This window comes from Lactuca virosa, chromosome 2 (assembly GCF_052849685.1).
Source record: "Lactuca virosa cultivar CGN04683 chromosome 2, Lactuca_virosa_CGN04683_v6, whole genome shotgun sequence".
Lineage (NCBI taxonomy): Eukaryota > Viridiplantae > Streptophyta > Magnoliopsida > Asterales > Asteraceae > Lactuca > Lactuca virosa.
In genome coordinates, this window is record NC_136427.1 from 234,280,817 (window position 1) to 234,305,354 (window position 24,538).

General features: G+C 32.3%; 3 protein-coding genes and 1 non-coding gene across 18 annotated transcripts; 1 reads left to right on the plus strand and 3 right to left on the minus strand.

Annotated features, from left to right (window-relative positions):
- Nucleotides 1-8,648: 8,648 nt before the first annotated feature.
- On the minus strand, nt 8,649-8,722 carry TRNAN-GUU (transfer RNA asparagine (anticodon GUU)). The gene has a single exon. It is a non-coding gene; the product is annotated as a tRNA-Asn (tRNA).
- Nucleotides 8,723-9,003: 281 nt separating this feature from the next.
- LOC145160479 (uncharacterized) lies at nt 9,004-12,920 on the plus strand. Of its 14 annotated transcripts, none has more exons than XR_013738118.1 (13): nt 9,004-9,537; nt 9,621-9,751; nt 9,830-9,916; nt 10,078-10,135; nt 10,330-10,450; nt 10,522-10,600; nt 10,691-10,738; nt 11,173-11,354; nt 11,438-11,519; nt 11,655-11,837; nt 11,939-12,061; nt 12,561-12,603; nt 12,686-12,920. XR_013738118.1 is itself a non-coding variant. In XM_079079682.1 (13 exons), exons 9-12 carry the CDS (start codon nt 11,301-11,303, stop codon nt 12,046-12,048), a joined length of 429 nt encoding a protein of 142 aa, XP_078935808.1. In that variant the 5' UTR covers nt 9,005-9,537; nt 9,621-9,751; nt 9,830-9,916; nt 10,078-10,135; nt 10,242-10,329; nt 10,411-10,450; nt 10,522-10,600; nt 10,691-10,738; nt 11,173-11,300; the 3' UTR covers nt 12,049-12,061; nt 12,686-12,920. The 14 variants fall into 14 exon arrangements, 12 of the variants coding, with proteins under 12 accessions (XP_078935808.1, XP_078935810.1, XP_078935814.1 ...); XM_079079682.1 differs by lacking the exon at nt 12,561-12,603 and adding an exon at nt 10,242-10,329 and having other exon boundaries at nt 9,005-9,537; nt 10,411-10,450; XM_079079684.1 differs by lacking the exon at nt 12,561-12,603 and adding an exon at nt 10,242-10,274 and having other exon boundaries at nt 9,005-9,537; nt 10,392-10,450.
- A 2,078-nt stretch (nt 12,921-14,998) lies between these two features.
- SS2 (starch synthase 2) lies at nt 14,999-18,416 on the minus strand. Its single transcript, XM_079079691.1, has 8 exons — nt 17,695-18,416; nt 17,091-17,562; nt 16,954-17,018; nt 16,797-16,874; nt 16,606-16,716; nt 16,478-16,522; nt 16,240-16,413; nt 14,999-16,084 (listed from the first exon to the last, which is right to left on the minus strand). Exons 1-8 carry the CDS (start codon nt 18,001-18,003, stop codon nt 15,128-15,130), a joined length of 2,211 nt encoding a protein of 736 aa, XP_078935817.1. The 5' UTR covers nt 18,004-18,416; the 3' UTR covers nt 14,999-15,127.
- Nucleotides 18,417-19,484: 1,068 nt separating this feature from the next.
- LOC145160482 (2-dehydro-3-deoxyphosphooctonate aldolase 1) lies at nt 19,485-22,253 on the minus strand. 2 transcript variants are annotated; one of them, XM_079079692.1, is made up of 13 exons: nt 22,127-22,253; nt 21,947-22,005; nt 21,364-21,461; nt 21,178-21,274; nt 21,008-21,073; nt 20,861-20,920; nt 20,695-20,769; nt 20,535-20,619; nt 20,400-20,458; nt 20,167-20,310; nt 20,038-20,085; nt 19,906-19,953; nt 19,485-19,814 (listed from the first exon to the last, which is right to left on the minus strand). In XM_079079692.1, the coding sequence occupies exons 2-13, from the start codon at nt 21,980-21,982 to the stop codon at nt 19,758-19,760; spliced, it is 873 nt and encodes a 290-aa protein (XP_078935818.1). In that variant the 5' UTR covers nt 21,983-22,005; nt 22,127-22,253; the 3' UTR covers nt 19,485-19,757. The 2 variants fall into 2 exon arrangements, with proteins under 2 accessions (XP_078935818.1, XP_078935819.1); XM_079079693.1 differs by having other exon boundaries at nt 20,167-20,306; nt 20,396-20,458.
- Nucleotides 22,254-24,538: the final 2,285 nt, after the last annotated feature.

The window sequence follows — 24,538 nt, forward strand, 5'->3', positions numbered from 1 at the left end:
TTTCAATTCAAGTCCATAATTTACTCTATAGCCTCTGCTTCCAAAAATATATTTAATACTAGTCCATATGTTACCATTTAACCCTCAATATCCAGAAAATATAATTTTTAACTCATATGACTAACATTGATAAATTATTACAGATTTAGGGCTAAAAATAAATTAAAAATATAAAATACATCTCAGGTTTTTAGGATTTATTTATTTATTTATTTATTTGATTTATTTTATTTTAAACAGAATGTTACACTCAACGATTAAAGGCATTCTCTCTCTTTGTTTACTGTGAATTGTGTTTTTGTGTGATATGGGTGATCTTGTTTGTTCTCTTTTATAGCCAAAATTCAAGTGGTATATATCTTGGAAAATGGATGTGCATTTATGACCATTCAATTCTAAAGATTTGATGGAACAAGTCTTTATCACCTTTCTGAAAAAGTTGCACATATTTCTTTGTTTAGAATACTTTCTTATTTGACTAACTCTTTTGTTTGTATTTGTATATTATTTTTTAAGGGAATTTGGTGGAGGCTTTTCTAAGCCTAGTATGCAACTTATGACACATCATCGTCCCTAGAAGAATGTTGTTGTGTGTGAGTAAATCTCTCTAAGTTTCTCATTAGCGAGACCATCTGCTGAGAACATTAATTTACCTCCTCATGCTGACGGTTTAGCGTTATCTAAACTTTCTAAGTGAGATTTCCTGGTCTAAATAAAAAAAATTGATAAAAATGATTGGGTGTTTATTCTTAGTTAAACTATCTTAACTGACCCTGTCCCTAGAAGCATGCTTGCCGTATGCATCAAGTCCCATGTTCTGCTGAAACATTGAGCATAACATAATGGCTTACACTGATTGCACAGTCATCAACATAAGAGTTAATTGTCTAGTCCTTTAATGACAAAGGGTTATTCATGTCCTTGACCTCCTAGTCTAAGGTTTGACATGGTACCATTATGAGTTAACGATGAATCTTTCATTCTAGACTGCAACTTACTGTAAGGCCACACCTTATGATCTGATGAGTCAAACACTCTACACAACCGTCAGCGACAACATGTACACTACAGCATCGACATCGCCAATGTATCAAGCATATCAACGTCAGTGCGTAGTATAGTTATTCTATGTATCTTTTGTATATTAGGTAATGATATATATAAGTATAGAATAGATCACAGATCTGGTATCTTTGTGATAAGATCAGTTCTTAGTATATATTAGATGAAATCCCTTCAATCAAGGGATATACTTGTATAAATTAGTATATATACAACATTAGGGTAAACCCTAATTTTGTGAACAAGGCTTGGTGTCGTAATCGTGTTTGTGACAACCCGTCTTCTAGGTGAAGAAAAAACCCTTTCTTGGTGAAAGAATAATTTGGAGAACTCCCTGTGTTATTTACTTTCTGTTCTTTATTTTTCTTAGATTAGTTTACGTTTGTTCTTAATACTTGAAGTGTATCCGATCGATACAAACCTTCATTTGGTATCAGAGCAGGTTTGTGATACACTCAAGTAATCATGTCGAATCCCAAATCCTTTGGTCTCAATAAAATTCCTCCCTTTAATGAACATAATTCCGCTATGTGGAAGACAAAGGCAATGGTTGTTCTTGAAACCATTGACTATGACATGAGAAATATTGTTGAAAAAGGTCCCCATGTTCCTATGTAACAACCCATGGTGTAACACCCTGTTCTGGGTCATTTTGTGATTTAGGGTCGTGGGCCGGAAATCGATTCCATAAAATCTTTGAGGCCTTAAAGAGGCGATGTTTAGATATTTTGGAAGAAGGCAATGAAGGTTATGAGACCTAAATCCTCTGGATTGTACTTTGGCCCGAAGGGTAGCATGGGAAAAATCGTAGGTCGGTTTCTTGCATGAGAAATGGATTTTTGTTCGAGTAGTTCTCAGTCAAAGATATCTAGATATTATTGTGGAGTTTTTCGATACCTTTCCGTGGATATAAAGATCGTCGAAATCGGAGTTAGAACGAACAAGTTATGACCATTCGAAGTTGGAGGGTTTTTAGGTTGAGCCTAGTACGCTGGGCGTACTAGGCGAGGGATAATCACAGAGTTGAACCTAGTACGCTGGGCGTACTAGGCGTACGTGGGGCGCACGAAGGCTGATGCCAAACCCTAATTGTTAGGGTATCACCCCTATTTAAAGGCATTAAATCACCCTTGGGCCTCCCCTAATCAGCCTCCACACCTTCCAAACCCTAATATCGAGTGTATCCTTTGTGAGTGAAGATATGGAATCTTGGTGATGATTTTGGTGGCCTTTTGTTGAAAAGGAAGACTATTGAACAAGGAGGGGTTGCTTGCAAGCTTTTAGATCCATAAACTACTTCATTTGGTGCATCTTCTAAAGGTATGGAGTTCATACCTTGATGAGTTTCCTTTTAGATCTCTATAGATGGGTTTTTCATGAACTTTTGTCCCAAAGCTTGGACATTTGTGAGTATGGAGTACTCCAGAGCTTATTAGTTGTCCTTTCAAGCGTTTTAGGTCTTGTGGATTCATAAAAATGGTTAATTGATGGTCCATTTCTAGCCATTCAAGATTTTGATAGTGTTGAGTGTGGATCAAGTTAGAGTTTCAAGGTTTAAACTCTTTCCAGCCATGAAATGGATTAAAGTCTTTGACTTTATGGGTTAAGACGTTATTTGGGATCAGATTTGGGAAGTGGACTTAATGACTTTATGGTGTACGATAGGCGTACCCAGCTCGTACACAGCGCGTACTGCCCAAAGGTGGCGTACGTTGGGGGTAGATCGAGTATGCAGGGCATACTCAGATTGTTGACCTCCGTTGACTTTTGGGTTTCGGCCATATTGGACTATTAGGGTTTTGGTCTTATTGGGTCACTAGTCCTTTTTTACTGTGGGTCATTGTTAGGCCTTGGGCCTTCTTGGAATTAGGCCCATAGTGGGCTTTGGGCACCATTTAAGATTTTGGTCCATTGTAGGCTTTTGGGTGTCTTTGGGCAGGGCCCGGTTGTGGTTTATGACCTGATTATTAATAAGGATATTGTCTGATGATATTTAGTGCAGAGGTTTCCCGGATTAGCAGTTTGAGTATTTATTTGGATGTTTCAGCAGTATGAGGTGAGTCTTCTCCCGGTTCTTGTGAGTCGAAGGCACCAATGTCGGCTCACTAAATTATGTATGCAACGGCGATACAAGAAAAAAAAGTAATTGGAGAATTATGCTATTAAAAAAAGTGCTTGTGAGTCGAAGGCACCAATGCCGGCTCACTAAACGGTAATTTTTTTTATTTTTTTATTTTTGTTTAGGTAATTAAAGTGACGAAAATAATAATTAAAAAAGGAATTTTCGGATTTTTCATTTTAATTTGCATTTTAAAATTATTTTTAGATTTGGTCTCACGGTCTCACAAAATTAGCATGGTCTCAAATGAACCTGAACCTATATATATATATATATATATATATATATATATATATATATATATATATATATATATATATATAAACCGAGATAAAAAAGCGACAGAGTCATAAGGGCTCCCAATCAAAATTAGTCAAAATTTTAGATTTTAAAAACTCTATGTCTAAAACTAGATTGGTATGTAGAGTAAGATTAAGATGGTGTGTAGAAAAGAATATCCATGTTTTTTTTTGTATAGATCATCCTCGCTCGGTCACGGATAGATAAATAAAGGAAAAAGCCTTTTCTGAAGCATGCTCATGACAAAATCCCGAACTCCTACTTTGAAGGTTGGCAGCTGCAAGACCCAAGTCAATGTCTTAAGCCGGGTCTTCCACGGCAACAAGGAAGAAAAAAAATAGTTTTGTTCTAAAGTCGATATTTTTATCATCATACATACTTATAAAGCTAACATTTTTCCTTGAACCTCATGCATTTGAAACCCCCATAAAAATTTGCAAACACCTCATGCATTTGAAACCTCCTATTTTAATGAATACCACTCAAAAGTCTCTTAATAATGATTAACAATTCAAAGGTTTTATAACTTATATAATATATTTAATAAACAATTAATGAATACTCTACTATAAAAATGTCAATCTTTTTTAGTAGACACACATATACAAATCACATACAAAATTCACAAAGAAAACAAGTTTAAAGTTTTTTGTGTTGGTTTGAGGGCTTTGAACAATTTTTTGAGCCATGTTATTATGTTGAAGTTTTTAATTTGTAAGTTTGTTATATACAAATTCTTTTTTGTATTTTCTTGATTTAAGTATTCTTTTAAGAATATCATTGTATGTTGTGGTTGAAATTTTAATGTAAATTAGATTAGATTCATGTTATCGATCATATTTATGGAAGATGATATATATAATATTTAATTAACTATTGTATACATGTTTGTATGTTCATGTTGCTTCAAAACAATAATTAATTAAAAATCATGGATATGTCATATTATCCATATTATCCATGTAAACCTTTTATAAAATGCAAATTGTCTATCTTATCACTTTATATTTTAGTATATGTTTAACATTTTAATTATAACAATAAGTGTTTTTTAAAAATTTCTTTCACGTATTAATAATAACAAGTGGTTTTAAAATTAATAAGCAATAATTATAAATAATAAAATCAAATTACATGGATATGTCATATTGTCCATGCAAGTCTCTTTTGAAATGCAAATTGTCTATCTTATCATTTTATTATTTATTGTATGTTTCACATTTTAATAATAATATTAAGTGCTTTTTAAAAATCTTCTTTAACTTGTTATTAATAATAAGTGGTTTAAAACTAATGAATAACAGTTTTAAATGATAATAACATCAAATTATAAATTACATGTAGCTATAAATAAATAGTATTTTAAATGAACATCATTATTGAAATTAAAAAATGATTGCATAAGTAAAAATATAATTAATCAATAATAATAATTGTTAAAAATAATACTAAATAGATAATTATATTTAATTTTATTAATGAGGAATATGGATTGATCTCAATGAATATTATTGTTCAAAATAATATATATATATATATATATATATATATATATATATATATATATATATATATATATATATATGTTTAAAATGGTTATGTTATTGACATTAACTTTGAGGTAATATTTTTACACTAATATATGTATGTATATATATATATATATATATATATATATATATATATATATTAGTGTAAAAATATTACCTCAAAGTTAATGTCAATAACATAACCATTTTAAATATATATTTTTCAATATTTTAATAATATATTTTTAATCTTCGCTGCGCAACGCGCGAGAATTCGTCTAGTTAATATTTAAAGTCCGTGTCAAACTGTCAATTACATTCCCTTGATACTTATAAATGAGTCATTTGGTTACAATGATTACGTGGCATGTCACATGTTATGATTAAAGTCATTTTTCCAAAAACATCTTATGCGATAACCGCCACCAAAATTCATTTTCCTCAACCAATATTCATCTTCTTATTTTAATTACAAGTGTAATCAAAATTTGTTTATTAATTAAACATTATGTTCTCATTTCTCCACCAATAGTAATTAAGAGACCAAATTTCATAGAACAACCGAAAATATCTACACTAATAAATGAATTTTTTTTTGTCTCAGTCACACTCTTATTGATTTGGTCACATGTCATTTTGATGTTTTTTTCAATTAAATTTTTTCCACATGACATTTTTTGGTTTTTTCCATTTTATTAAATTTCACATAATATTTAAATATAATAATTGCAATAAATGTAATAATAAATGCATATCAATATCACTAATTGATATTATTTCTTATTTCAAAATTTCTAAATTAAAGCCTTATTAGTTTCCTATATTTATTTATCTAATTTATTAGTTTAAATTAAAAAAAAAAACAATTTAATTTTAATAATTCATTATTTTTCTAATTTTTCTTATAAATTCAAATTTCTCAAAATGTTAAGAATTTCATAGTTAATTTTTCTTTTAAATGAACTAATGTAATATATAAGTATTACACCTAGTTTGAAACCAAAGAACAATATATTATCTTTAAAGTCGGAACGGAAGCGTGTGATATTTCAAAGAAGGTGGACAAAAAACTCAGATTTCAAAGAAGGGGTTCCTTTGGTATTAAAGTCAACGCAGCTCGGAGCATTCTCTACGATGGTCTACAACCCCATATTTTGTCTTTAAAAAAAAACCCAAAAAAGGTAACAATCGAGGAAAATATATGGGATGTGAAATCTCACCGATGATTATTGTATGCCTTATTTGAAACAAAAAACCACCCCATGATAGTTGTTTGCCTTCATTGCTTTTACACATACAAAAACAAAAAACACCATCACGAAACTGAAATCGAATTTGGACCTAGAGATATTGACGATGGGAAGGAATCCACTATCGTGAAACTGAAATCAAAATTGGAAGTTGAGATCTTCATGACCGGAATGAATCCACCACCACCGCGAAACAAAAACCACCTCCATTTCTCCAAGAAAATGAAGAACACATGTCGATTAGCTTCAATAACTTCATGATCGGTAAGATATAAACAAGAAATTCACGATAGGCGTGTAAACAAGAATTGGTTCGGTGGCTCTTCAAGATCGATTACAAGTTAGTAAAACTGATTTGTAATCGATCGATATCAATTAGAACATCATCTTTGCTCACGACGTTGAGGAGAATATACATAGTTACAACATCATCATCTTCATTTACGTAGATATTACGTGTCCACCTCATATATGCCACATAAGCAGGAATAATCTAGAAAACCTAAAACCGGTATTTTTGTGTTGAACCCATATTTCATATATGCCACATAAGCAGGAACAATCTAGAAAACCTAGAAACCAACATTTTTTTGTGTTGAACCCATATTTAACGGGTAAATTCAACTTTAATGATTTATTGCATAAAAAAAAATTAATGACTAATCCGGGATAGAGTACGAAGTTTATTGTACTACAATTATATTTTTACGAAGAATTATTCCCGGTGATGTATATATATATATATATATATATATATATTATTTTTATCTCATCTATTTAATATACTCCCTTGTTTTAAGGTAATGCATATATGTTTTAAATTTTGTTTAATAAAAATATTTGATTAGTGATTTACAAATTTAGCCAAAAGAGTACAAAAACTATAATATATTAGAAAGAATATATAATAAGTACGAAAGCAAAACTCAAAACAGATAAAGTAAAAAATAAAAAACAAAAAGCAAAAACTATAATATATTAGAAAGAAGGGATAATGACTTAAAAGGGTAATATATTTTTCGATTTGTACACATTTGGTCACTGAGTTTTTTTTTGTCCACATTTACCCCTTCAACTTGTTAAACTGTATACATTCAGTCCTTATGACCGACTACTCCAGGTTACCCGGTAAAAATGACTTAATAGGGTAATATATTTCTCACTTTGTACACATTTAGTCTTTTTTTTTTTTTTTTTTTGCAAAATAAGACATTTTTTTTGTACTCATTCAGTACTTATGAATGATTTTTTAGTTTTTTCTCACGAAATCTTACGTGGTACATTTATTAATGAAGTGTATGAGGCTTTTGATGCTTATATCCATCGCGATCTCGACTACTTGGTTACTTAGGTCATGTGTTCTGAACGTCATAACTTCTTCATATGATCTCGGATTTTAACGATCTTTATATCCATGCGTTCATATTTTAGTCTACTACAACTTTCATTTAGATTACTCCCATTAAAAAATAATATATTTTTACTTAGAATTTTTATATCCATACGCGGTGGCGGATTTAGTATGGTCCTTGTGTTGCACCGACAACACCTGTTTTTTCTGTTCGCAGTGGAAAAATTTTCGCCTTTTTTTTTTTTTACGTTTATACCTATTTTCCATGTATCGGCAACACCTATTTCATCTCGGCAACACCTACTATGTATTACTGCGTCTTCCCCTGTCCATACGTTTTTTATGAATGCATGTATGTATGTTTTTTTTATAAAATCGTTAGTAAAAATATATTACATTTTAACGGAAGTAATCTTAATGAAAGTTGTAGTAGACTCAAAAAATGAACACGTGGATAAAGATCCTTAAAATCTGATATCGTATGAAGAAGTTACGATGTTCAAAATACAAGACCTAAGCCAAACCACAAGACTTACGCAACCAAGCAGTCGAGATCGCATTGGACATAAGCATCAACAACCCAAGCACCTCATCAATGATTGTATCACGTAAGATGTCGTGAAAAAAACCTAAAGAAATCATTCATAAGTACTGAATGAGTACAAAAAAATGATTTATTTTGAAACAAAAAAAAATGTTAAAGACTAAATATGTACAAAAATATTAAGGACTAAATGTGTACAAAATGAAAAATATATTACCCTATCAAGTTATTTTTCCCGGCTAACCTGGAGTAACAGGTCATAAGGACTGAATGTGTACAGTTTAACAAGTTTAAGGGGTAAATGTGGACGAACAAAAACTCAGTGACCAAATATATACAAATCGAATAATATGTTACCCTTTTAAGTCATTATCCCTAGAAAGAATATATAATAAGTACGATATTGAAAGCAAAACTCAAAACAGATAAAGTAAAAAATAATAAAAAAATTTATAATACCAAAAAAAAAAAAAAAAAAAAAAAAAGGAAAAAGCGCTAGAAGGAGGGGTCGAACCTCCGACCTTGTGGTTAACAGCCACACGCTCTAACCAACTGAGCTATTCCAGCTGTTTGTTTTAATCTTCTTTACTTACTAAAACTAGTAAACTATATTAGTAATTATTATATTGTCATATATATATATATATATATATATATATATATATATATATATATATATATTAAAGAAGAGCACCAATTTGAATAGTAAAGTGTTGTCCTTTTTGGCAAGATTGGTCCTTTATGTGTTGATTTTGGGTTTTGGGTTTTATTTGTTGTTTCTTTTAAACTTCGTCCCGCGTGTCTTGGTTCTGTTATCCTTATCTCAATTCTGGATAAGTGTCTTTTGGTTGTGCTATCCCCTTTCATTTGTTCGAAATTTCAGATGAGCATCAGATTTTCTTCCATGTTCTGTTCTTTTCCTCTTTGCTCCGGATAACGTTCATCGCCAACGCCATCCGATCCACCGCCTCCACTCTCTCCATACCTTTACTCCTGTTGCTATTCCTTTTCCCACATCGTTCTGTTCACGAACAATCACAGCAACAGAAACACGACCTCTTTCTTCCATATGTTCGGTGGTGGTGAGTAGGGTTGTGGAGGAGGTATGGGAGAGGGGGTAACTGCGAAGATGACACCGCTGAGGCCGGAACAGAAGGTCCACGTTTTAGCAAGTCCCTTCTCGATGTTGATTTCGTGCCCTAAAGCCCATTCTTGAGACGATTCCTTTTGTACCTTCTATTCTTTCGTTCCACCCGTTTCTTTTGTTTTGGTCGACCAATAGTGAAGACGAACACAAGACAGAAGTAAGGGCAAAGAGAAATTGGGGGTAAACCACAGTCGGGTTTGATGAAGGCCATCGCTCCCGCCGGACTCACTACAAGGTAAGGAATTCGATCTTTTGGTTTTCCTGGTGTCTGGTATTCGTTATTTAGCTTCGTTTGTTGTATGGGGGTTATCACTATAGGCTGATTACCTTATCTATTTTCGATTACAATATGGTCGAAGAAGGGAAAATAGACTGTGCGTGTTTGTTTGAAAGAATTCAAGAGGCGGAAGACATAAATCGAACTCATAGGGAGGTCAACACGTTGACAGGTTCGATGTGTTTCCTTATATTTTTATGTGGATGGGGTTTGGTGGTGTGGATAACATGGTTTCAGATCTGTGTTTCAGATGATAAAGAACTTTGCTTCTCATGGACCACTTGGGATGGCTAGGGTTTCAAATGAAGATGCTAAACTGCCCCTGCATATTGGCAAGGTAAAAGTTGGAAAACATTACTATATGTATTTTTTTTTCAATTCAGTTTAAATACAGTTCATGTGAGACAAGAAAACGAATGACAATAAAGTAGATTCATGCGTATGTCAGCAGGTTGGTTTTTTTTATCTAATTCATAGTTAATCGAATGTGTTTTGCAGCAGCAATCCCTTGCAGATATGGGTTAAACAAAGTCGGTGGCAAGTAGTAAAGTCTCAGGTATTACTTTGAATTGTTGTCAAAATGGGCATATTAATATTGATTATCCTACTGAAATTTTGTTACAAAGAAAAGGGTATTTTTGACATTTTTCCTATCTTTTCAGACCTGCACTATGAAGTCGTCTATTTGAGAAAGTGTATGTCCTTAAAGATGGATAATTTACGGATTATTTTTATTATCTGTGATTATAGGTAATTTACGGGTTATTTTGATTAGAGGCAAATTCTTGGTTATATTTAAATCTATTCAACAGCAGTAACAATGAATTGCAGCCATGCTCAGAGGTGGAGTTCCTCCCTTTCCTATCAACAGGTGCATGAAAGTTACCTCCTCTCATCATTATACAAAAATTGCCACTTTATTGGTTATTCTTTTATCTGTAGATTCGTATGTTGGATTTGGAAAAAGAGTAACAGCATAAAGTCACAGCTGTTTGGATATTTCTTTTAACTCTAATAGAAGGTTCTTTATTTTCATAAATTTTCATAAATTTTGTATATTTCAATTTACTAATTCTTGCTCAAAATCATATTTTTTTCAATGTTTTCACAGTGATGGTGTGGCAGAACTAATCCTATGTACCAGAGGACAAGTTATTGTGTAAGCAATGTTGTTTAGATTTATTGTTTTAATTATTAATAGCATGTTCATATAATTATATTTTATAACTGGTTATTTTTTATGGGTCATGATTATAGTTACTAACCTAAAATGTGAAGTACTTCACTATTGAGCATCATTATTTTCTTTCTCTTATTTCAATGGGACTCACATGTAAGGTGGATGTGGGAGTAGGGATGAGCATACGACCCGTTGGACCGGACCGGACTGGGAAAAAACCGGGACCAGACCCGAATCGGACCGAATACTCATATTAATGGGCCGGTTTTCGGGTTTTGTTTTTACCACTAATTGGGTTTTGGGTTTGGACTGGACCGTACCCGGAATATGAGATTTAACCCGGACCGGACCATTTTAACCTTGATTTGTAAGTTTTTTTTCATAGTTACTAAAAGGTTTTATTGTTTTTCCAGAAGCAAATGCTATATCAAACAGGATAAAGTCACAGCTGTTGTGAAGTTTATGAAACAAAATTGCTTCTACAAGGTGTTTGATGTTATGCATGCCTGAATGTGATAATTCAGATCAACATGTGTGATGCATGTTTGGGGCAGAAGAAATTGTAGTTGTTTATCTTAGATCCCCTATTAATCAACAGGAAAGTACAACTTGAGGATATTATAGTAATATTTTTTTGTTTATATAACTATTAAGTTGATTAGTTGATTCATTATTTTGCAGTTGAGAGAGCTTTACAGAGGAGTTGATGTATCTGTGGGTACACCTGGAAGTTTATCGATTCAAGAAAAAAGCTTTGAGGGTTGGTTTGCTTTTCTGTTTCCCTTTATTTTCTTTTCATAACAAACACACATATATTAATACAGTTAATGGGCCTGTGTTTTTTTATGGTTTTTGATATATATATATGTGATTTTTTATTTCTTATCCAATGAAGCGGTTGAAGACATCAAAGAAATGTTCAAAAAGATTGACATTGATGAAAATGACACTGTTACAATTGAAGAATTAAAAATTCTATTGCAAAAGTTGAACTTACAACTTGCAGATTCGGAAATACAGTTGCTTATTGAAGCTGTGACTCTTTTAACTTTTTTGAAATGTGATTCATGTTTTTCAGGTATGAGGGCATAAGTCAAAAAAATTTGTATAGTATTTTTAAGAAATTCCTTATTTTTTGAAAACATCAGCAAATTTTGATATGTGATTCATGTTTTTCAGGTCGCGGAGGTACTGGTGGGAACAACTTTCGTATGTCACTTGGTTTGCGAGTGGCTGCCACTGTCAATTGCGCCGACAACACTGGTGCCAAGAACTCTCAAGGGGGATGATTACAATATTAAGGTTAGTATTTTACTCCAATCCATTTTAGTGTCTTCAATTTTCCGTCTTCCATCCATGATATTATGGTTTTTCTTTTTAGTTGGTTAATATCAATATGAAGGTATTTTTTAATTAAATTGATAAACTCCATGTATTAAGATGATGGATGAACAGGTATAAATTCTTAATACTTATCGGTCCTGTGTTGCTTGCTTTCATCAGTAATGTTTGTTCTAACATGTATTAAGTACTGTTTCAATTGGTATTGTTCCAAGTATTAGTTCAGATATTCATATGTTTATGTGCTTCACAGTTGTATGTATGTTTGGAAATATAGATTAATACACAAAAAATCAATTTATTTTAATTGCCACGGAGATTGATAAGAAAATTAATATTCAAATAGAAGCCAATCTATTGTTTATATTAGATCTTTATGGAAGCTAAGTCCCATTGCTAATTTAAATTATAAGATTCAAAGATAACTTTGAGTGATTATAGATTTTAATCTACATTTCAGGAGATCTGTCTGTGTATTGAGATGCACAGAAGAAGGAATAAGAGTACAACATCAGCTTTAGTTTGTATTTATTCTCTCTTTCTATGCGTATGTGTATTTATCAATGAATGTTGTGTAATATGCAGATTCGTGCACTGTGGAGGCACTACCGACTACTTCCAGAGCATTCATGGGATTATCTTTTTGGTTGATAGAAATGACAGTGATAGAGTTGTTAATACAAGAGATGAGTTGCATAGGATGTTAGATGAGGTAATTTTTTCATTTTTTTAAAAAATTTAGTTATTGTCTTCCTGTTTGTTCGGTTGAATCAATTTGAATGTATTGAACTGCATTCCATAATCATGTTTGGTTGAACTATAGGAATGACTTAAACTTTTATATAGATTTTTATATATCAATGTAAATACAAATGTTTTCTATCGATAACAATCACCAAGTGGCCAAAATGATCGAAGCTGTCTAAATCCATCCCCGCAACGCGGGGTTCCCCATCTAGTTATTATTTTTTACGAATGTAATCTACTGTTTAGTCAAAATCTTGATTTTAAGATATTACCATTGTTTAGATGTTAAGATCTTAAAAGTGAAAAAACAATTATTCTAAAGCAAATTTTGTACTAGGATTAAAATAATTTCAAGTAGTATGGTAAATTTTTGTGTTAATTGATATCACTTTTTTGGTTTTTATTCTATAATTATACTTTTACGCTTTTTTTTTTGTTTGGTAAATTCAATAAAAGAAAAGGAAGGAAAATTTTGACAGAAAGAAAAGGAGGGGAAGAAAAATATTCATTATTCCGTGTTCTCGAGTTCGAAGGAAATGAAAAAAATGAAAGGAAAATTTTAAGTTTTTGTGTTCCCGAGTGAGGAGGAAAAAAAAAAATAAAACTTAAAATTATTTCCCCTCATTTTCTTTTCAAATCCATCCAATTTATGAGGAAAATTTGGAAGGAAAATATGACTCAAAAATTCTTTCCTTCCCTTCATTTTCCTTCCATTAATGAAACTAGGGGTGAGCATGGTGCGGTTCAGTGCGGTTTTTGGCCAAAACCGAACCGAAAACCGCAACTTCGGTTTTTTGAAGTTTAGAAACCGCACCGTTAGGTTTTTATGCGGTTCGGTTTTTGTGGTTTTTTTTCGGTTTTTTTGCGGTTCGGTTTTTTCTTTGCGGTTTTTTGTCAATTTTTTTTATTTGGTTTTTGTTTTGCCTTTTTACTAAAAATCACGTAACTCAACGAGTTAGTTTAACTCGGATGAGAAGTGTTAATCATTTTTTGAGAAACTTTATGTGGAGATGAGGAGCGCCAAAATTTTCATCCCCAACAATGTGCGACTCCTCAAAGATGTGGGTTAAAAGTCATAGACCTGACTCTCTTATATGAAATGTGAGAATGATGAAGGTTTTATCTCAAATGCGATGAGGGATACTCTTATAAGGCTGACAAAATTAAAGCCCAAATGATATCTTCGAGATGAACCGATACCACCACCTCTTGGTTTGAAATCAAATAACATAACCACTCATCCAACATGCTTCTAATGTTTGAATATAATACGAATTAAATATAATATTTGTTTCACAGATACATCCGATAATATCAATTAATGTATTCATAAAAATGATACTATCATCACTGGTTCTCTTAATATTAAAATGTTAAAGAATATAATAAACATTATTTGTTCTTGTAAATATCACTATATGTATGCTTAAAAATATACAATCGTCATCTGAAAAGATAGATATTTATATTTATAGGAATTTTAATTGTCATGAGTTCTTCGTTCTTACAAATATCAACACTTTATATATATATATATATATATATATATATATATATATATATATATATATATATATATATATATATATATATATATATTCGGCGCGGTTCGGGTTTTTGCGGTTTTTGCAAGACTAGAAATCGCACCGCACCGAACATTTTCGGTTTTTGCAAAACTAAAAACCGCACCGTCGGTTTTCATTTCGGTTTCTGTTTATGCGGTTTTCTCGGTTTTTTCGGTTTGTGGTTCGGTTTTTGCTCACCCCTAAATGAAACTCGGGAACACGATTTTTCTTCTACACCCCTCACTTTCCCTCTGGCCTCCGTATCCTCCCATTTCCCTCCTTAAGTAGAACTCGGGAACAAGGCGTTAGTCTTCTACACCTAGGAAAATTTTCATTTTTGCTAAACAAATTGTCATACATTCAACTTGAAATTAAGCTTCAAAATTGCATTCATTAAACTTGAAATAGAGTATTTAATCACAAGTTCATCCATTAATCTCAAATTAGTCGGAACATCATGACAATCAAGTTAATCACTTTGTGATCCTCTACCTTTAAGTGCACATGGTCATAAAAATATTGTTTCCTTTTCTTCTTAAGTTGTACTCTTGCTAATTGTTGTGGTTTACATCTATAAATATTACAATTACAGTCTAAAAAGTTAAAATTTATTCCATCATCGATGTCTTAATCAACATCAAGTTAAAATGTATATTGTATAAACAAGACCTTACTAGCAAATGTACAACTACTAAACTCAAACTCTAACCCTTTTTCACCATTGATACTTGGCCTTAACAAGAACCTCTTCATATCGACACGCAGCATTCCCCCAACTCAAATCCTGCATCATCCCTCTCCTCTGAATCCCATTCCAACTCTCCTTATACTCCCTATAAGTCAACAAACAATTCCAAACCGCCTCAATCAACAACCCAGTCTCTGCCCGGTCAAACACCCACCCTAACCCGGTCTCCCTATACGGGTCAAACTGTTGCACCGTGTCCTTCAACCCACCCACACCATGCACCACGGGCACCGTCCCATAACTCATCGCGTACAACTGGTTCAACCCACACGGCTCGAACCGCGATGGCATTAGTAACACGTCCGCACCAGCAGTTATCCTATGAGCCATCTTAACCGAAAACCCGACCCAACCCCTGACCCGGTCACGATACCGGGCCTCCATTTCCCTAAGCATGTTTTCAAGCTCGGGTCGACCCGTACCCAACATCACCACTTGTACATCTTGGTCAACCATCCATGGGATTGCGTCTACTATCAAGTCAACGCCCTTTTGGTTGTCTAGTCTACCAATGAACGCGATGACCGGAATGTCTGCCCGAACGGGCAGCCCGAGTTCGGTTTGGAGTGCGGCTTTGCATTGTGGCTTGTGGGTGTGGAGTGTTGTTAAGGAGTAGTTGGTGTAGTTATCGGAAGTTAGATGGATGTCGGATTCGGGATTCCATTCCTGTTTGTCGATTCCGTTGACGATTCCGGTTAGTTTCCAGTCGTTTTCGTTGATTATATTGTGGAGACCGCGACCTCCTTCGGTGGTTTTTAGCTCCCATGTGTATCCGTGACTTACTGTGATGATTTGGTATGCGGTTTTTAAACCTGCTGCAAAGATGTTGAAGTGTTCACCCCCGATTGGATCATACATTTTGAAAAGATTTAAGTAATTCGGTGGTAGATCGGTGTAGGAGAAATCATCTACAGGCCCACGTCCCTGAAATTGATAAGAAAGGTGTTTTGTTTCTCTTAGACATTTTATCGAACACATTCAAGGCATTCAGAAAGAAAGAGACTGTTCAATGTTGAACGAGTAGCATTGGAATCTGAATTGGGAATCAGGTGAAATGAAACTAATTACTAGGTACTAACCTGATGAGCGATGTTATGAATGACAAGAACGGATCTTGCGTATTGCATTAATCCATGTTCATGATAATATGCTTTGAGGTAAACCGGTAACAATGCAGTATGCCAATCGTTAGCAATGAATACCAAATTTCCATCGCCGTAGCAGAGCCCACCACATGGAACATGCCAGGGAACCTGTAAGTGACATGATTGTCAATATTAAATGAATTTAATGAGTATATATTATGCATATTCATACCTCGATAGCTGCTTTGCAGAATAAAACCATGCGTCTAAGAATATCCTGCAACAAAAATGAGAATTGGAACACGTAACTGAGTGTCACACTTGAGAGAAATCTGTAAAATTATATTGTATAACACTTACAGTGCGATTTCCACTATATATATTACTCCCCAAGTTCCTGAACATGTGATTTTCAATGAAAACAAAATCCACACCATCTATGTACGTTTGAAAGTAATGCACCTCCATATCCTGAAAATATACATATTATCATTATTACCAATTTGCAGCAAACGTATGGAATGAAATACTGAAATAAATGTTTACCTTACCTGTCCATTCACTGAATACCTCTTCCTGATTCCTGTATCTTGAAGATCAGCATAATTTCCATAGCGAGGTGCTACTACCTAAATGTTCATGAAAAAAGTTAACAGATGAACATAAATGGTGAATCTTATTATTGATTAAAGAAGAAAGAGAACTTACCATTACTCTATGCCCACGATAAGCCAGAGCCTTTGGTAAAGCTCCAGCAACATCTCCAAGACCACCTATGAAGAACAGTTTTAAAAAATTGTTTATGAGATTAAAAAATGAAAAAGGACATTGATTTGATGTATTACCTGTTTTAGACCAAGGAGCACATTCTGCAGCGACTAATATGATATTCATTACATTTGGACCTGCTAAAGGAGGGGATTTTGAATTGTCACCCATGGGAGCATCTGGCACATGTTCTTTTACATGGTGTAATGTTGATTCATTGGTATTTTCGAATTTTTTGAATGTGGGTGAGATTTCAGAAACAAATGGTGGCAACTCTTTTGTATTTGTTGTAGCTTTCTCTGAATTTGTGTCTTGAAGCTTGTTCCTGAAATCTTCATCTATAAAGGATCTGATTCCGGATTTTGACGTATCTATTTCATAACTTTTGCTAGCAGATGGATTTTGAAGTGTGTAGATGTCATCAGAAAGATTAGAATCCAGTTCCAGAAAGGATTTTTCCTCTTCGTCTTCAGATGAAATTTCTTCTTTCTCAGATTTTATTTTGGTAGTATTACTTATTGATGCAATTATTTCCCTTCTTTCAGCTATCTGCATTTACAAAGAAAAATAAGAGTTTTCAATGGATAAGAGATTAGCAGCAGTTTCCAATTTAGTTGTGAATGATTACTACACTAGTAAGAACACAAAAACAATTTTCAAATTTGTATCAAAAGGATATACCTGTTGAAGAAGGTCTCTCTGCTTGGCCAAAAGCTTTTTCGATTTCTCAATTACAACTTGAAGCGCCTCATCCGTATCGCCAGTTGCATCTCCACCGGGACCATTTTCTCCGGTTGCTTTGACCCTCCATATTCTTCGACCACCGGCAATTTTAGTAATATTACATAGAAATGCCGTATCAATAAGTGGTTTTCTTGGTCGATAATATGAGAACAAAGGGATCTTCGGTCGACGATGATAATTTAAAAGACCAGCGCTATCAATCGCTGTGTGATCGGTCACAAATGCCAAAGAACTCATAGTTGCCATCAAGATGTTTGAGGAAATGCGTCAAAGACTTTTCTAAAGTAGAAGATGAAGAACACAAACAAAACTTCAGGGATGTTGGAAAGTTGAAGAAGCAGTTAAACCAAATTGATTACTTGAATTCAACGAGGAAGAAGAAAGGGGCAAACCGTCTCCCATTCAAACGAGTCAAGTGATCCCGCTAAATGGCAATTCGAAAATCAAAGAACGAAGTAATGAGTTAAGAGTGTTTGTGAGGTTGAGGTTAGGTGTAAGAATATGGAACTGAAATCGAAAACCAGTGCTTCTTGATCTGATTAAATGTGTGGTGGCGAGCTTTCCCTTGGGCTGGGATTTGGGAAGATTGAAGAAGAAAAGGGGTCACTGGCCAGGGGTTCGCTTGGCTCCATTTCCAATGGCTTTATGACTTTTTGTGTTAATCATACCCCTCTAAAAGGTCTGTATCCTAGTTTGTTTGTCAAATGAATGCACAAAGGATTATTAAAATTGTTGTTAATTAATTCGTTTTCATTTATTTAAAACAAAAATCATATTTTAATAAAAAAAAAAGGTATAAATAAATATAATTATATAGAACCTTATTTATATACCTAAAATAGAAAAATAAATATAGTTATAAAAATAAAATGAAAATATTGAAAATATTATATAATTGTGATTAAATATATATTTTATAAGTAAAATTCATTGAATATTAAATAGAAACAATTAATTAGTAAAAATTAAATATTATTAAATTTTAACTAAAGGATAAAATAAAATATGATTAAAATAGAAGGGTTAGATGTACAAAATAAGAAAGTATATTAACCATTAAAAAAAGTTTTGTAGTCCAATGATATTAAGTGCTAAATAAAAATAAATCTATAGTAACAAGCTATAGAAAAAAAACTCTTAATAAAAATGCTCCAATACAAGCTTTTTTTTTTTATAACTTAATGGAATCGTAAGTCAACAACTTTAAGTGATAACATAGGTTTAGCATTGAAGATGTTTTTAATAAAAATAAAAATCCTTGCATTTTAAATAAGGATTAACAGATCCTTTTTTTTATCCTTTTATGAAATTTATCACCCGAAACTTACATGACAAGATAAAAAACTATTGTTTTATCATCAACACCCAATGGCACTCAAAACATCCACTGGAGGGCGGAGGCCACGTGAGTTGAGACATAATTCAGCCACTCCACACGATGGGCAGTAAAAGCAAAGGGTGTTGGTATAAACCTTTAAATCAGAAAGACCGAAGACAGTCATTGATTTCGTTGTTACCAAAGTCGCCAAGCTGTTACTCATTGCAGGTCTCTGTTATTTCCACCTTATCTGATATTGCACTTATTTCATCGATTATCACGTGTTACATCTCATTAGATTATAACCAAACTTAACCAATAATAATACTCAAATCACATAATTATGTGTTGATAATTTTAATGTCACATGACAATTTAGTGTAACTGAAGTGTGATCTAATACAAGATGTGGTGGAGAATACTCATTTGTATTAAGCAAATAAGTACTTTCATTTTTTTGTTCTCCAAATTTTTTTTTAACATTCCTACACAAATCAAGTGCGTTGCTTTCACTTTTGTAGCTAAAATAATGTAAGGAACAATCATGTTTACAATACAGAGGCTCAAATTTTACACAACCCTTGGCACAAATACAAGCAGAAATAACAGCATTATCATAAATCATAAATCTTCGAGCATGAGTGTGTTTATTATCAATTGGCAAACCAGCCTCCACAACTTCTTACTCACGATATGGAGTAAGGTCAATTTCGTACTTGTGCTTCCCTTTGGTAACCCTCTTTTATCAAATATCAAAAAAAAAAAGAAGTCAAAATAAAACCTAAATAAAAACGATATCTAAAACAATTCCAAATGCGGTTAAAACTTACAGCAATTGCAACAAGCTCTTCTAGAAGCTCCTCTAAATGTCGCAGAGGCTATTCACGAACACCAAAACACCAAATCAAGAAACATTATTAAATCAATAAAACAAAACTATTTTTTAATGTCACGAAATTTACCCATTGTGTTGGACCATCAACCGGAGCATTAAGTGGATCATCATGCACCTGATTTTACAAATATGCCCTTAAAAAACCGTGAACTACAGACCTCAAATGCTATTTAAAAACCGTATTCTTTTTTCATACCTCCATAAAAAGCCCATCCACTCCCACAGCGACAGCTGTCCTTGCAACACAAGGTATTAGTTCCCGGAGACCTCCACTAGCAACACCACCACCTTCCAGCTTTTTCCCAGCAGGTTGTTGCAATGCATGTGTTACATCCGCTATCTGAAAGTATATAAAAATAACATTGTACTTTAGTACAAATATTATAATATCAAATTTAATTTGTATCAATATTATTGTTATGTACTTACCACAGGACAATTAGCTTCTCGCAGCCATTCAAAGTTGCGTGGATCAACGATTAAATCATCTACAAAAGATTTTTAATTGTGAAGTTAAAATTTTTTTAAAAACAAAACAAAAAAAATAATAAGACTGAGACTTACTGTAACCAAACATGGTTCCTCTCTCACAAACCATAACGTTTTGATTTCCAGCCAATCTGACTTTTTCTGCTGAGTTGGCCATCACCTGAAAAGTCAACGCATCAGAAACTTATCATTGACCAAATGGTCAATGAAGTTGACTAAGCATGACAAAACTTACAGAGGAAGCACAAAACTGGCCTTTCTTTATATTTACAATTTTGCCAGTCTTGGCAGCTGCAACTAGGAGATCAGTCTACCAGACAAAAAAAAAAAGATAAAATGTATTAGTTTATAGAAACAATTAAAACAATTGAGATGGATTAATATTTAATAATTAATATTACCTGTCGACATAAAAATGCTGGAATTTGAATTATATCTGCAACCCTGGCAACGGCTTCACACTGATAAAATTCAATATAGCTATATAAAGTTATGTATCTGCTTTTTACATTCTTAAAGTATGTTCTGAATTCTGATTGGTTGATTACCTGGCTAGATTCATGTACATCGGTCACTATGGGCAAGTCATATGTGACTTTGACCTTTTCAAGGATCTGTAATTTGAGCCAGACAAATGAAAACAGTTTAACAAGATTTTGACCTTATCTTATTAATAATACAGTTTCAAATGTAAAATTAGTGGAATGCAGCACATTACCTTTAATCCCTCAGCTAATCCAGGCCCACGAAAAGACTTTGATGAGGTTCTGTTAGCTTTGTCAAAGCTTGACTTAAAAACTAATGGCAATCCAAGTCTGAAAAAAAAAATCATCTGTATTATATCTGTCAAACTCAAACGTAAATGCTTATATACAGATTACAGATAAAAGAATAAAGAACATACTTTGAAGTGATAGCCTTGATTTGTTTGGCCATATGTAAAATATGTTCTTCAGATTCAATCACATTGGGACCAGCTAACACAAAGAATGGTTGTGCTCCCTGTAATGGTTGTAGCAACGAGTCATTAAGCCTAATGCTTGATAGGAAAGTTACTTCAACACAGAGCAATGAACAAGGTAAGATAAATCCATTAAAGGCCATTATAAAAGACATTTACTATTAGTCCAAATGATTGTTCTTTCCTTCCCACTACTAAACTGATTTGCATTTACTGATTTGGGTATCGAGGCTTCCCAGTTAGATCTCGTCTATGTTGCAGATCAGATTGAAGAACAATGTACAATAAATACCACTCTCGATAATTAGGGGTAAAAGCTGAATACAGCCAATTCAAATTCTCATCTCGAATTGTGCAACAAAAGGAATCAATTTATCATAAGTGACCGGTGACTCGTTCTCGCACAAAAAACTTCTACATGATACCTAGTAATTGTGAGTGAGAAAACGGAGGATATTGCATAATTTTGCAAATTACAACACACCAAGTGTATTATATTCGTGGAAAAGAAGAGGCGAATGCATACCTTAAGCTGATTGTATAACGCAGTTGATGAATCCATATCTTACTTATGAACAACTAAATCTGTAGATTAAAAAGGAGACATCCTAAATTCTCTCGAATAGAAAATTGAAAGGAATAATGAAGTTAAATCTGGAGACATGAACAAGACCCGACGGCAATGCAGTTAGATCATAGATATTACCTTTACACGTTTCTGGATTGGAAGAACAGAGATTGCTCCGATGATCACTGACTGGTGAAACTACGGAATACTGAGTACTACTCTTTGATTTACTGTCGGCCGATTCGGGTCGCGTTGGATCTGATGTGTTTCCGCGGATCCATTAAAAAAAAAAAAAAAAAAAAAAAAAAAAAAAAAAAAACTATAATCAATTAAATATTTAAAGTGTTATTTTTGTAATCCTTCTTAATAAATCAAAATCTTTTTGCCACATATCTTCTTCTCTTTCGTTTGGACATATGACATTTTATAAAATTTTTGAATTTTTTATTTTCTACTTGTCATTTTATTGTATTTTTCATTTTATTATTTTAAAATTTCACATTTAATATGTAAGGTAATATATATGTAAGGTAGTTATTAGAATGAGTTTATATATGTAATGTATTCAATGTATTAAAGCCTCATTAATTTTAATAATTCAAAATTTTTCTCATTTTTCTTATAAATTCAAACTTCTCAAATTGTTAAAATTTTATATTTTTTTTTTTTTAAATAGAGATATTTTTGTATTTTTTATAAAGGGTTTTATATGGAAAAGTCTCATTATTTTGGAAAATTTTAAATAAAGTTATAAAGTTTTTTTTATAAATAAAAAACCACATTATTTTGAAAAAATCACATAATCTGTTATTTGTTGTTCAAATATAAAAAAAGATTTTTTCCTTAATTTGGGCAAAATGTTAAATAATCGGGACTTTTCAGTTAAAAAAAAACTTTAAAAGACTTTATTAAAAATTTCCCAAAATAATGAGACTTTTCTGCATTAATCCATTTTTATAAATACATAGAATGTCTGTGTAAAAAAGAAATTACATACAGATCTTTTAATAAAAGAATCATAAACTTGTTATTTGTCATTTTTTTTATAATTTTTGATTTCTTTTCTCCTGCACTTTAAAAAATGAAACATTTTTTCTTATAATTTTATATTTAAATTTAAATCTTATTCTAAATCAGTTAAAATTAGCATTATTAATAGAGAATTTGAAACTCAAAATATTTGGTAATCAATTACGTGAAATAATCAATTATAAATAATCTCTTATTCCATTTATTTTGTTATAATTATTATCAATGTTATTTTAATTTATCAACCATATATTATATGGGCTATAACCTAGTATTTTTATAAATTACAAGGATAATTTTTTAGTTTATTTTTTCACAATAACTAAACATGCCACATATGAAAGTCTTAAACATATGTATTGTTTTTGTAAAAAAAAATCTATACATGGACATTCTCTATAAATTACATGGACAATTTTTCTAATTTATATTTTACACAAAGACCAAACATGTCAACATACAAAAGTCTTATATATATATATATATATATATGGATTGTTTCTGTATAAAAAAAATCTACAAATGGACATTTTCTAAAAATTATAAGGACAATTTTTATAATTTACTTTATACAAAGACCAAACTGCCAATATACTGTTGTAGCAAAAAAAAAATATGTAAACATGCAACAAGAATGTTGTGGATTCTCCTTAATAGAGGGGTGAAAATTTTATCTGATTTGTATCCCTTATGCAACATGTAATATGAAATTGAAGAGCATCCATTTCTAGATTGTTCGAAGACAAATAATGTTGTCGATTCTTTCCTTATATGGTGGGAATTAAGGTACAGTTTTTCCTATCCATAACACGATTGAGAGCATGTTCCGGATTTCGCCAAGTATCATTGTTGATTCGAATAGAGGTAAGATCATAAACGTTATCAATCTTGCCATAATATGGGTGATTTGGAGCTACCGAAATGACATTGTTTTTACAAACAAGGTTAAGAGCAGTGATGATCTTGATTGTGAGTTGCAATTTTTAGCTTTCTTTTGGTTGAAAAATAAGATTAGAAGAGGTGATAGTTTATGTTGGTATGCATGGTGTAATGGCCCTACACATGCTTGCCTAAAATGCTTGTAACTATGGTTTCTCGCTAGCTTTTTATTTAATTAAATTTTCTTGCTTGATGTTAAAAAAAATATGTTTTGTAAAAGTATTATGATCAAAGTTTGAAATAAAAAATATATTATTTATTTGACAATTGACAATTCAAATTAGTATATATAATAATAATTATACTGATGGGTCTGACTTGTGATTTAAAGTAAATTGTACGTTTGGTTCTTTATTTTATTGTAACACCTCAAATTTTAGACCAAAATTTTCATTTTTAAAACTTCCAAAAACATAGTTCACAACCAAATATCAAATACAAGTCAATACCAAAACCACAAGTATCAGAGTTATTAGAGTACATAAAATATCATGTCCCAGTAATAAATTCCCAGAGCATGTGTACAATCAGACATTCGCCTTCCCGCGGTCCTGCGAAGTACCTGCCACATATAAATCAACA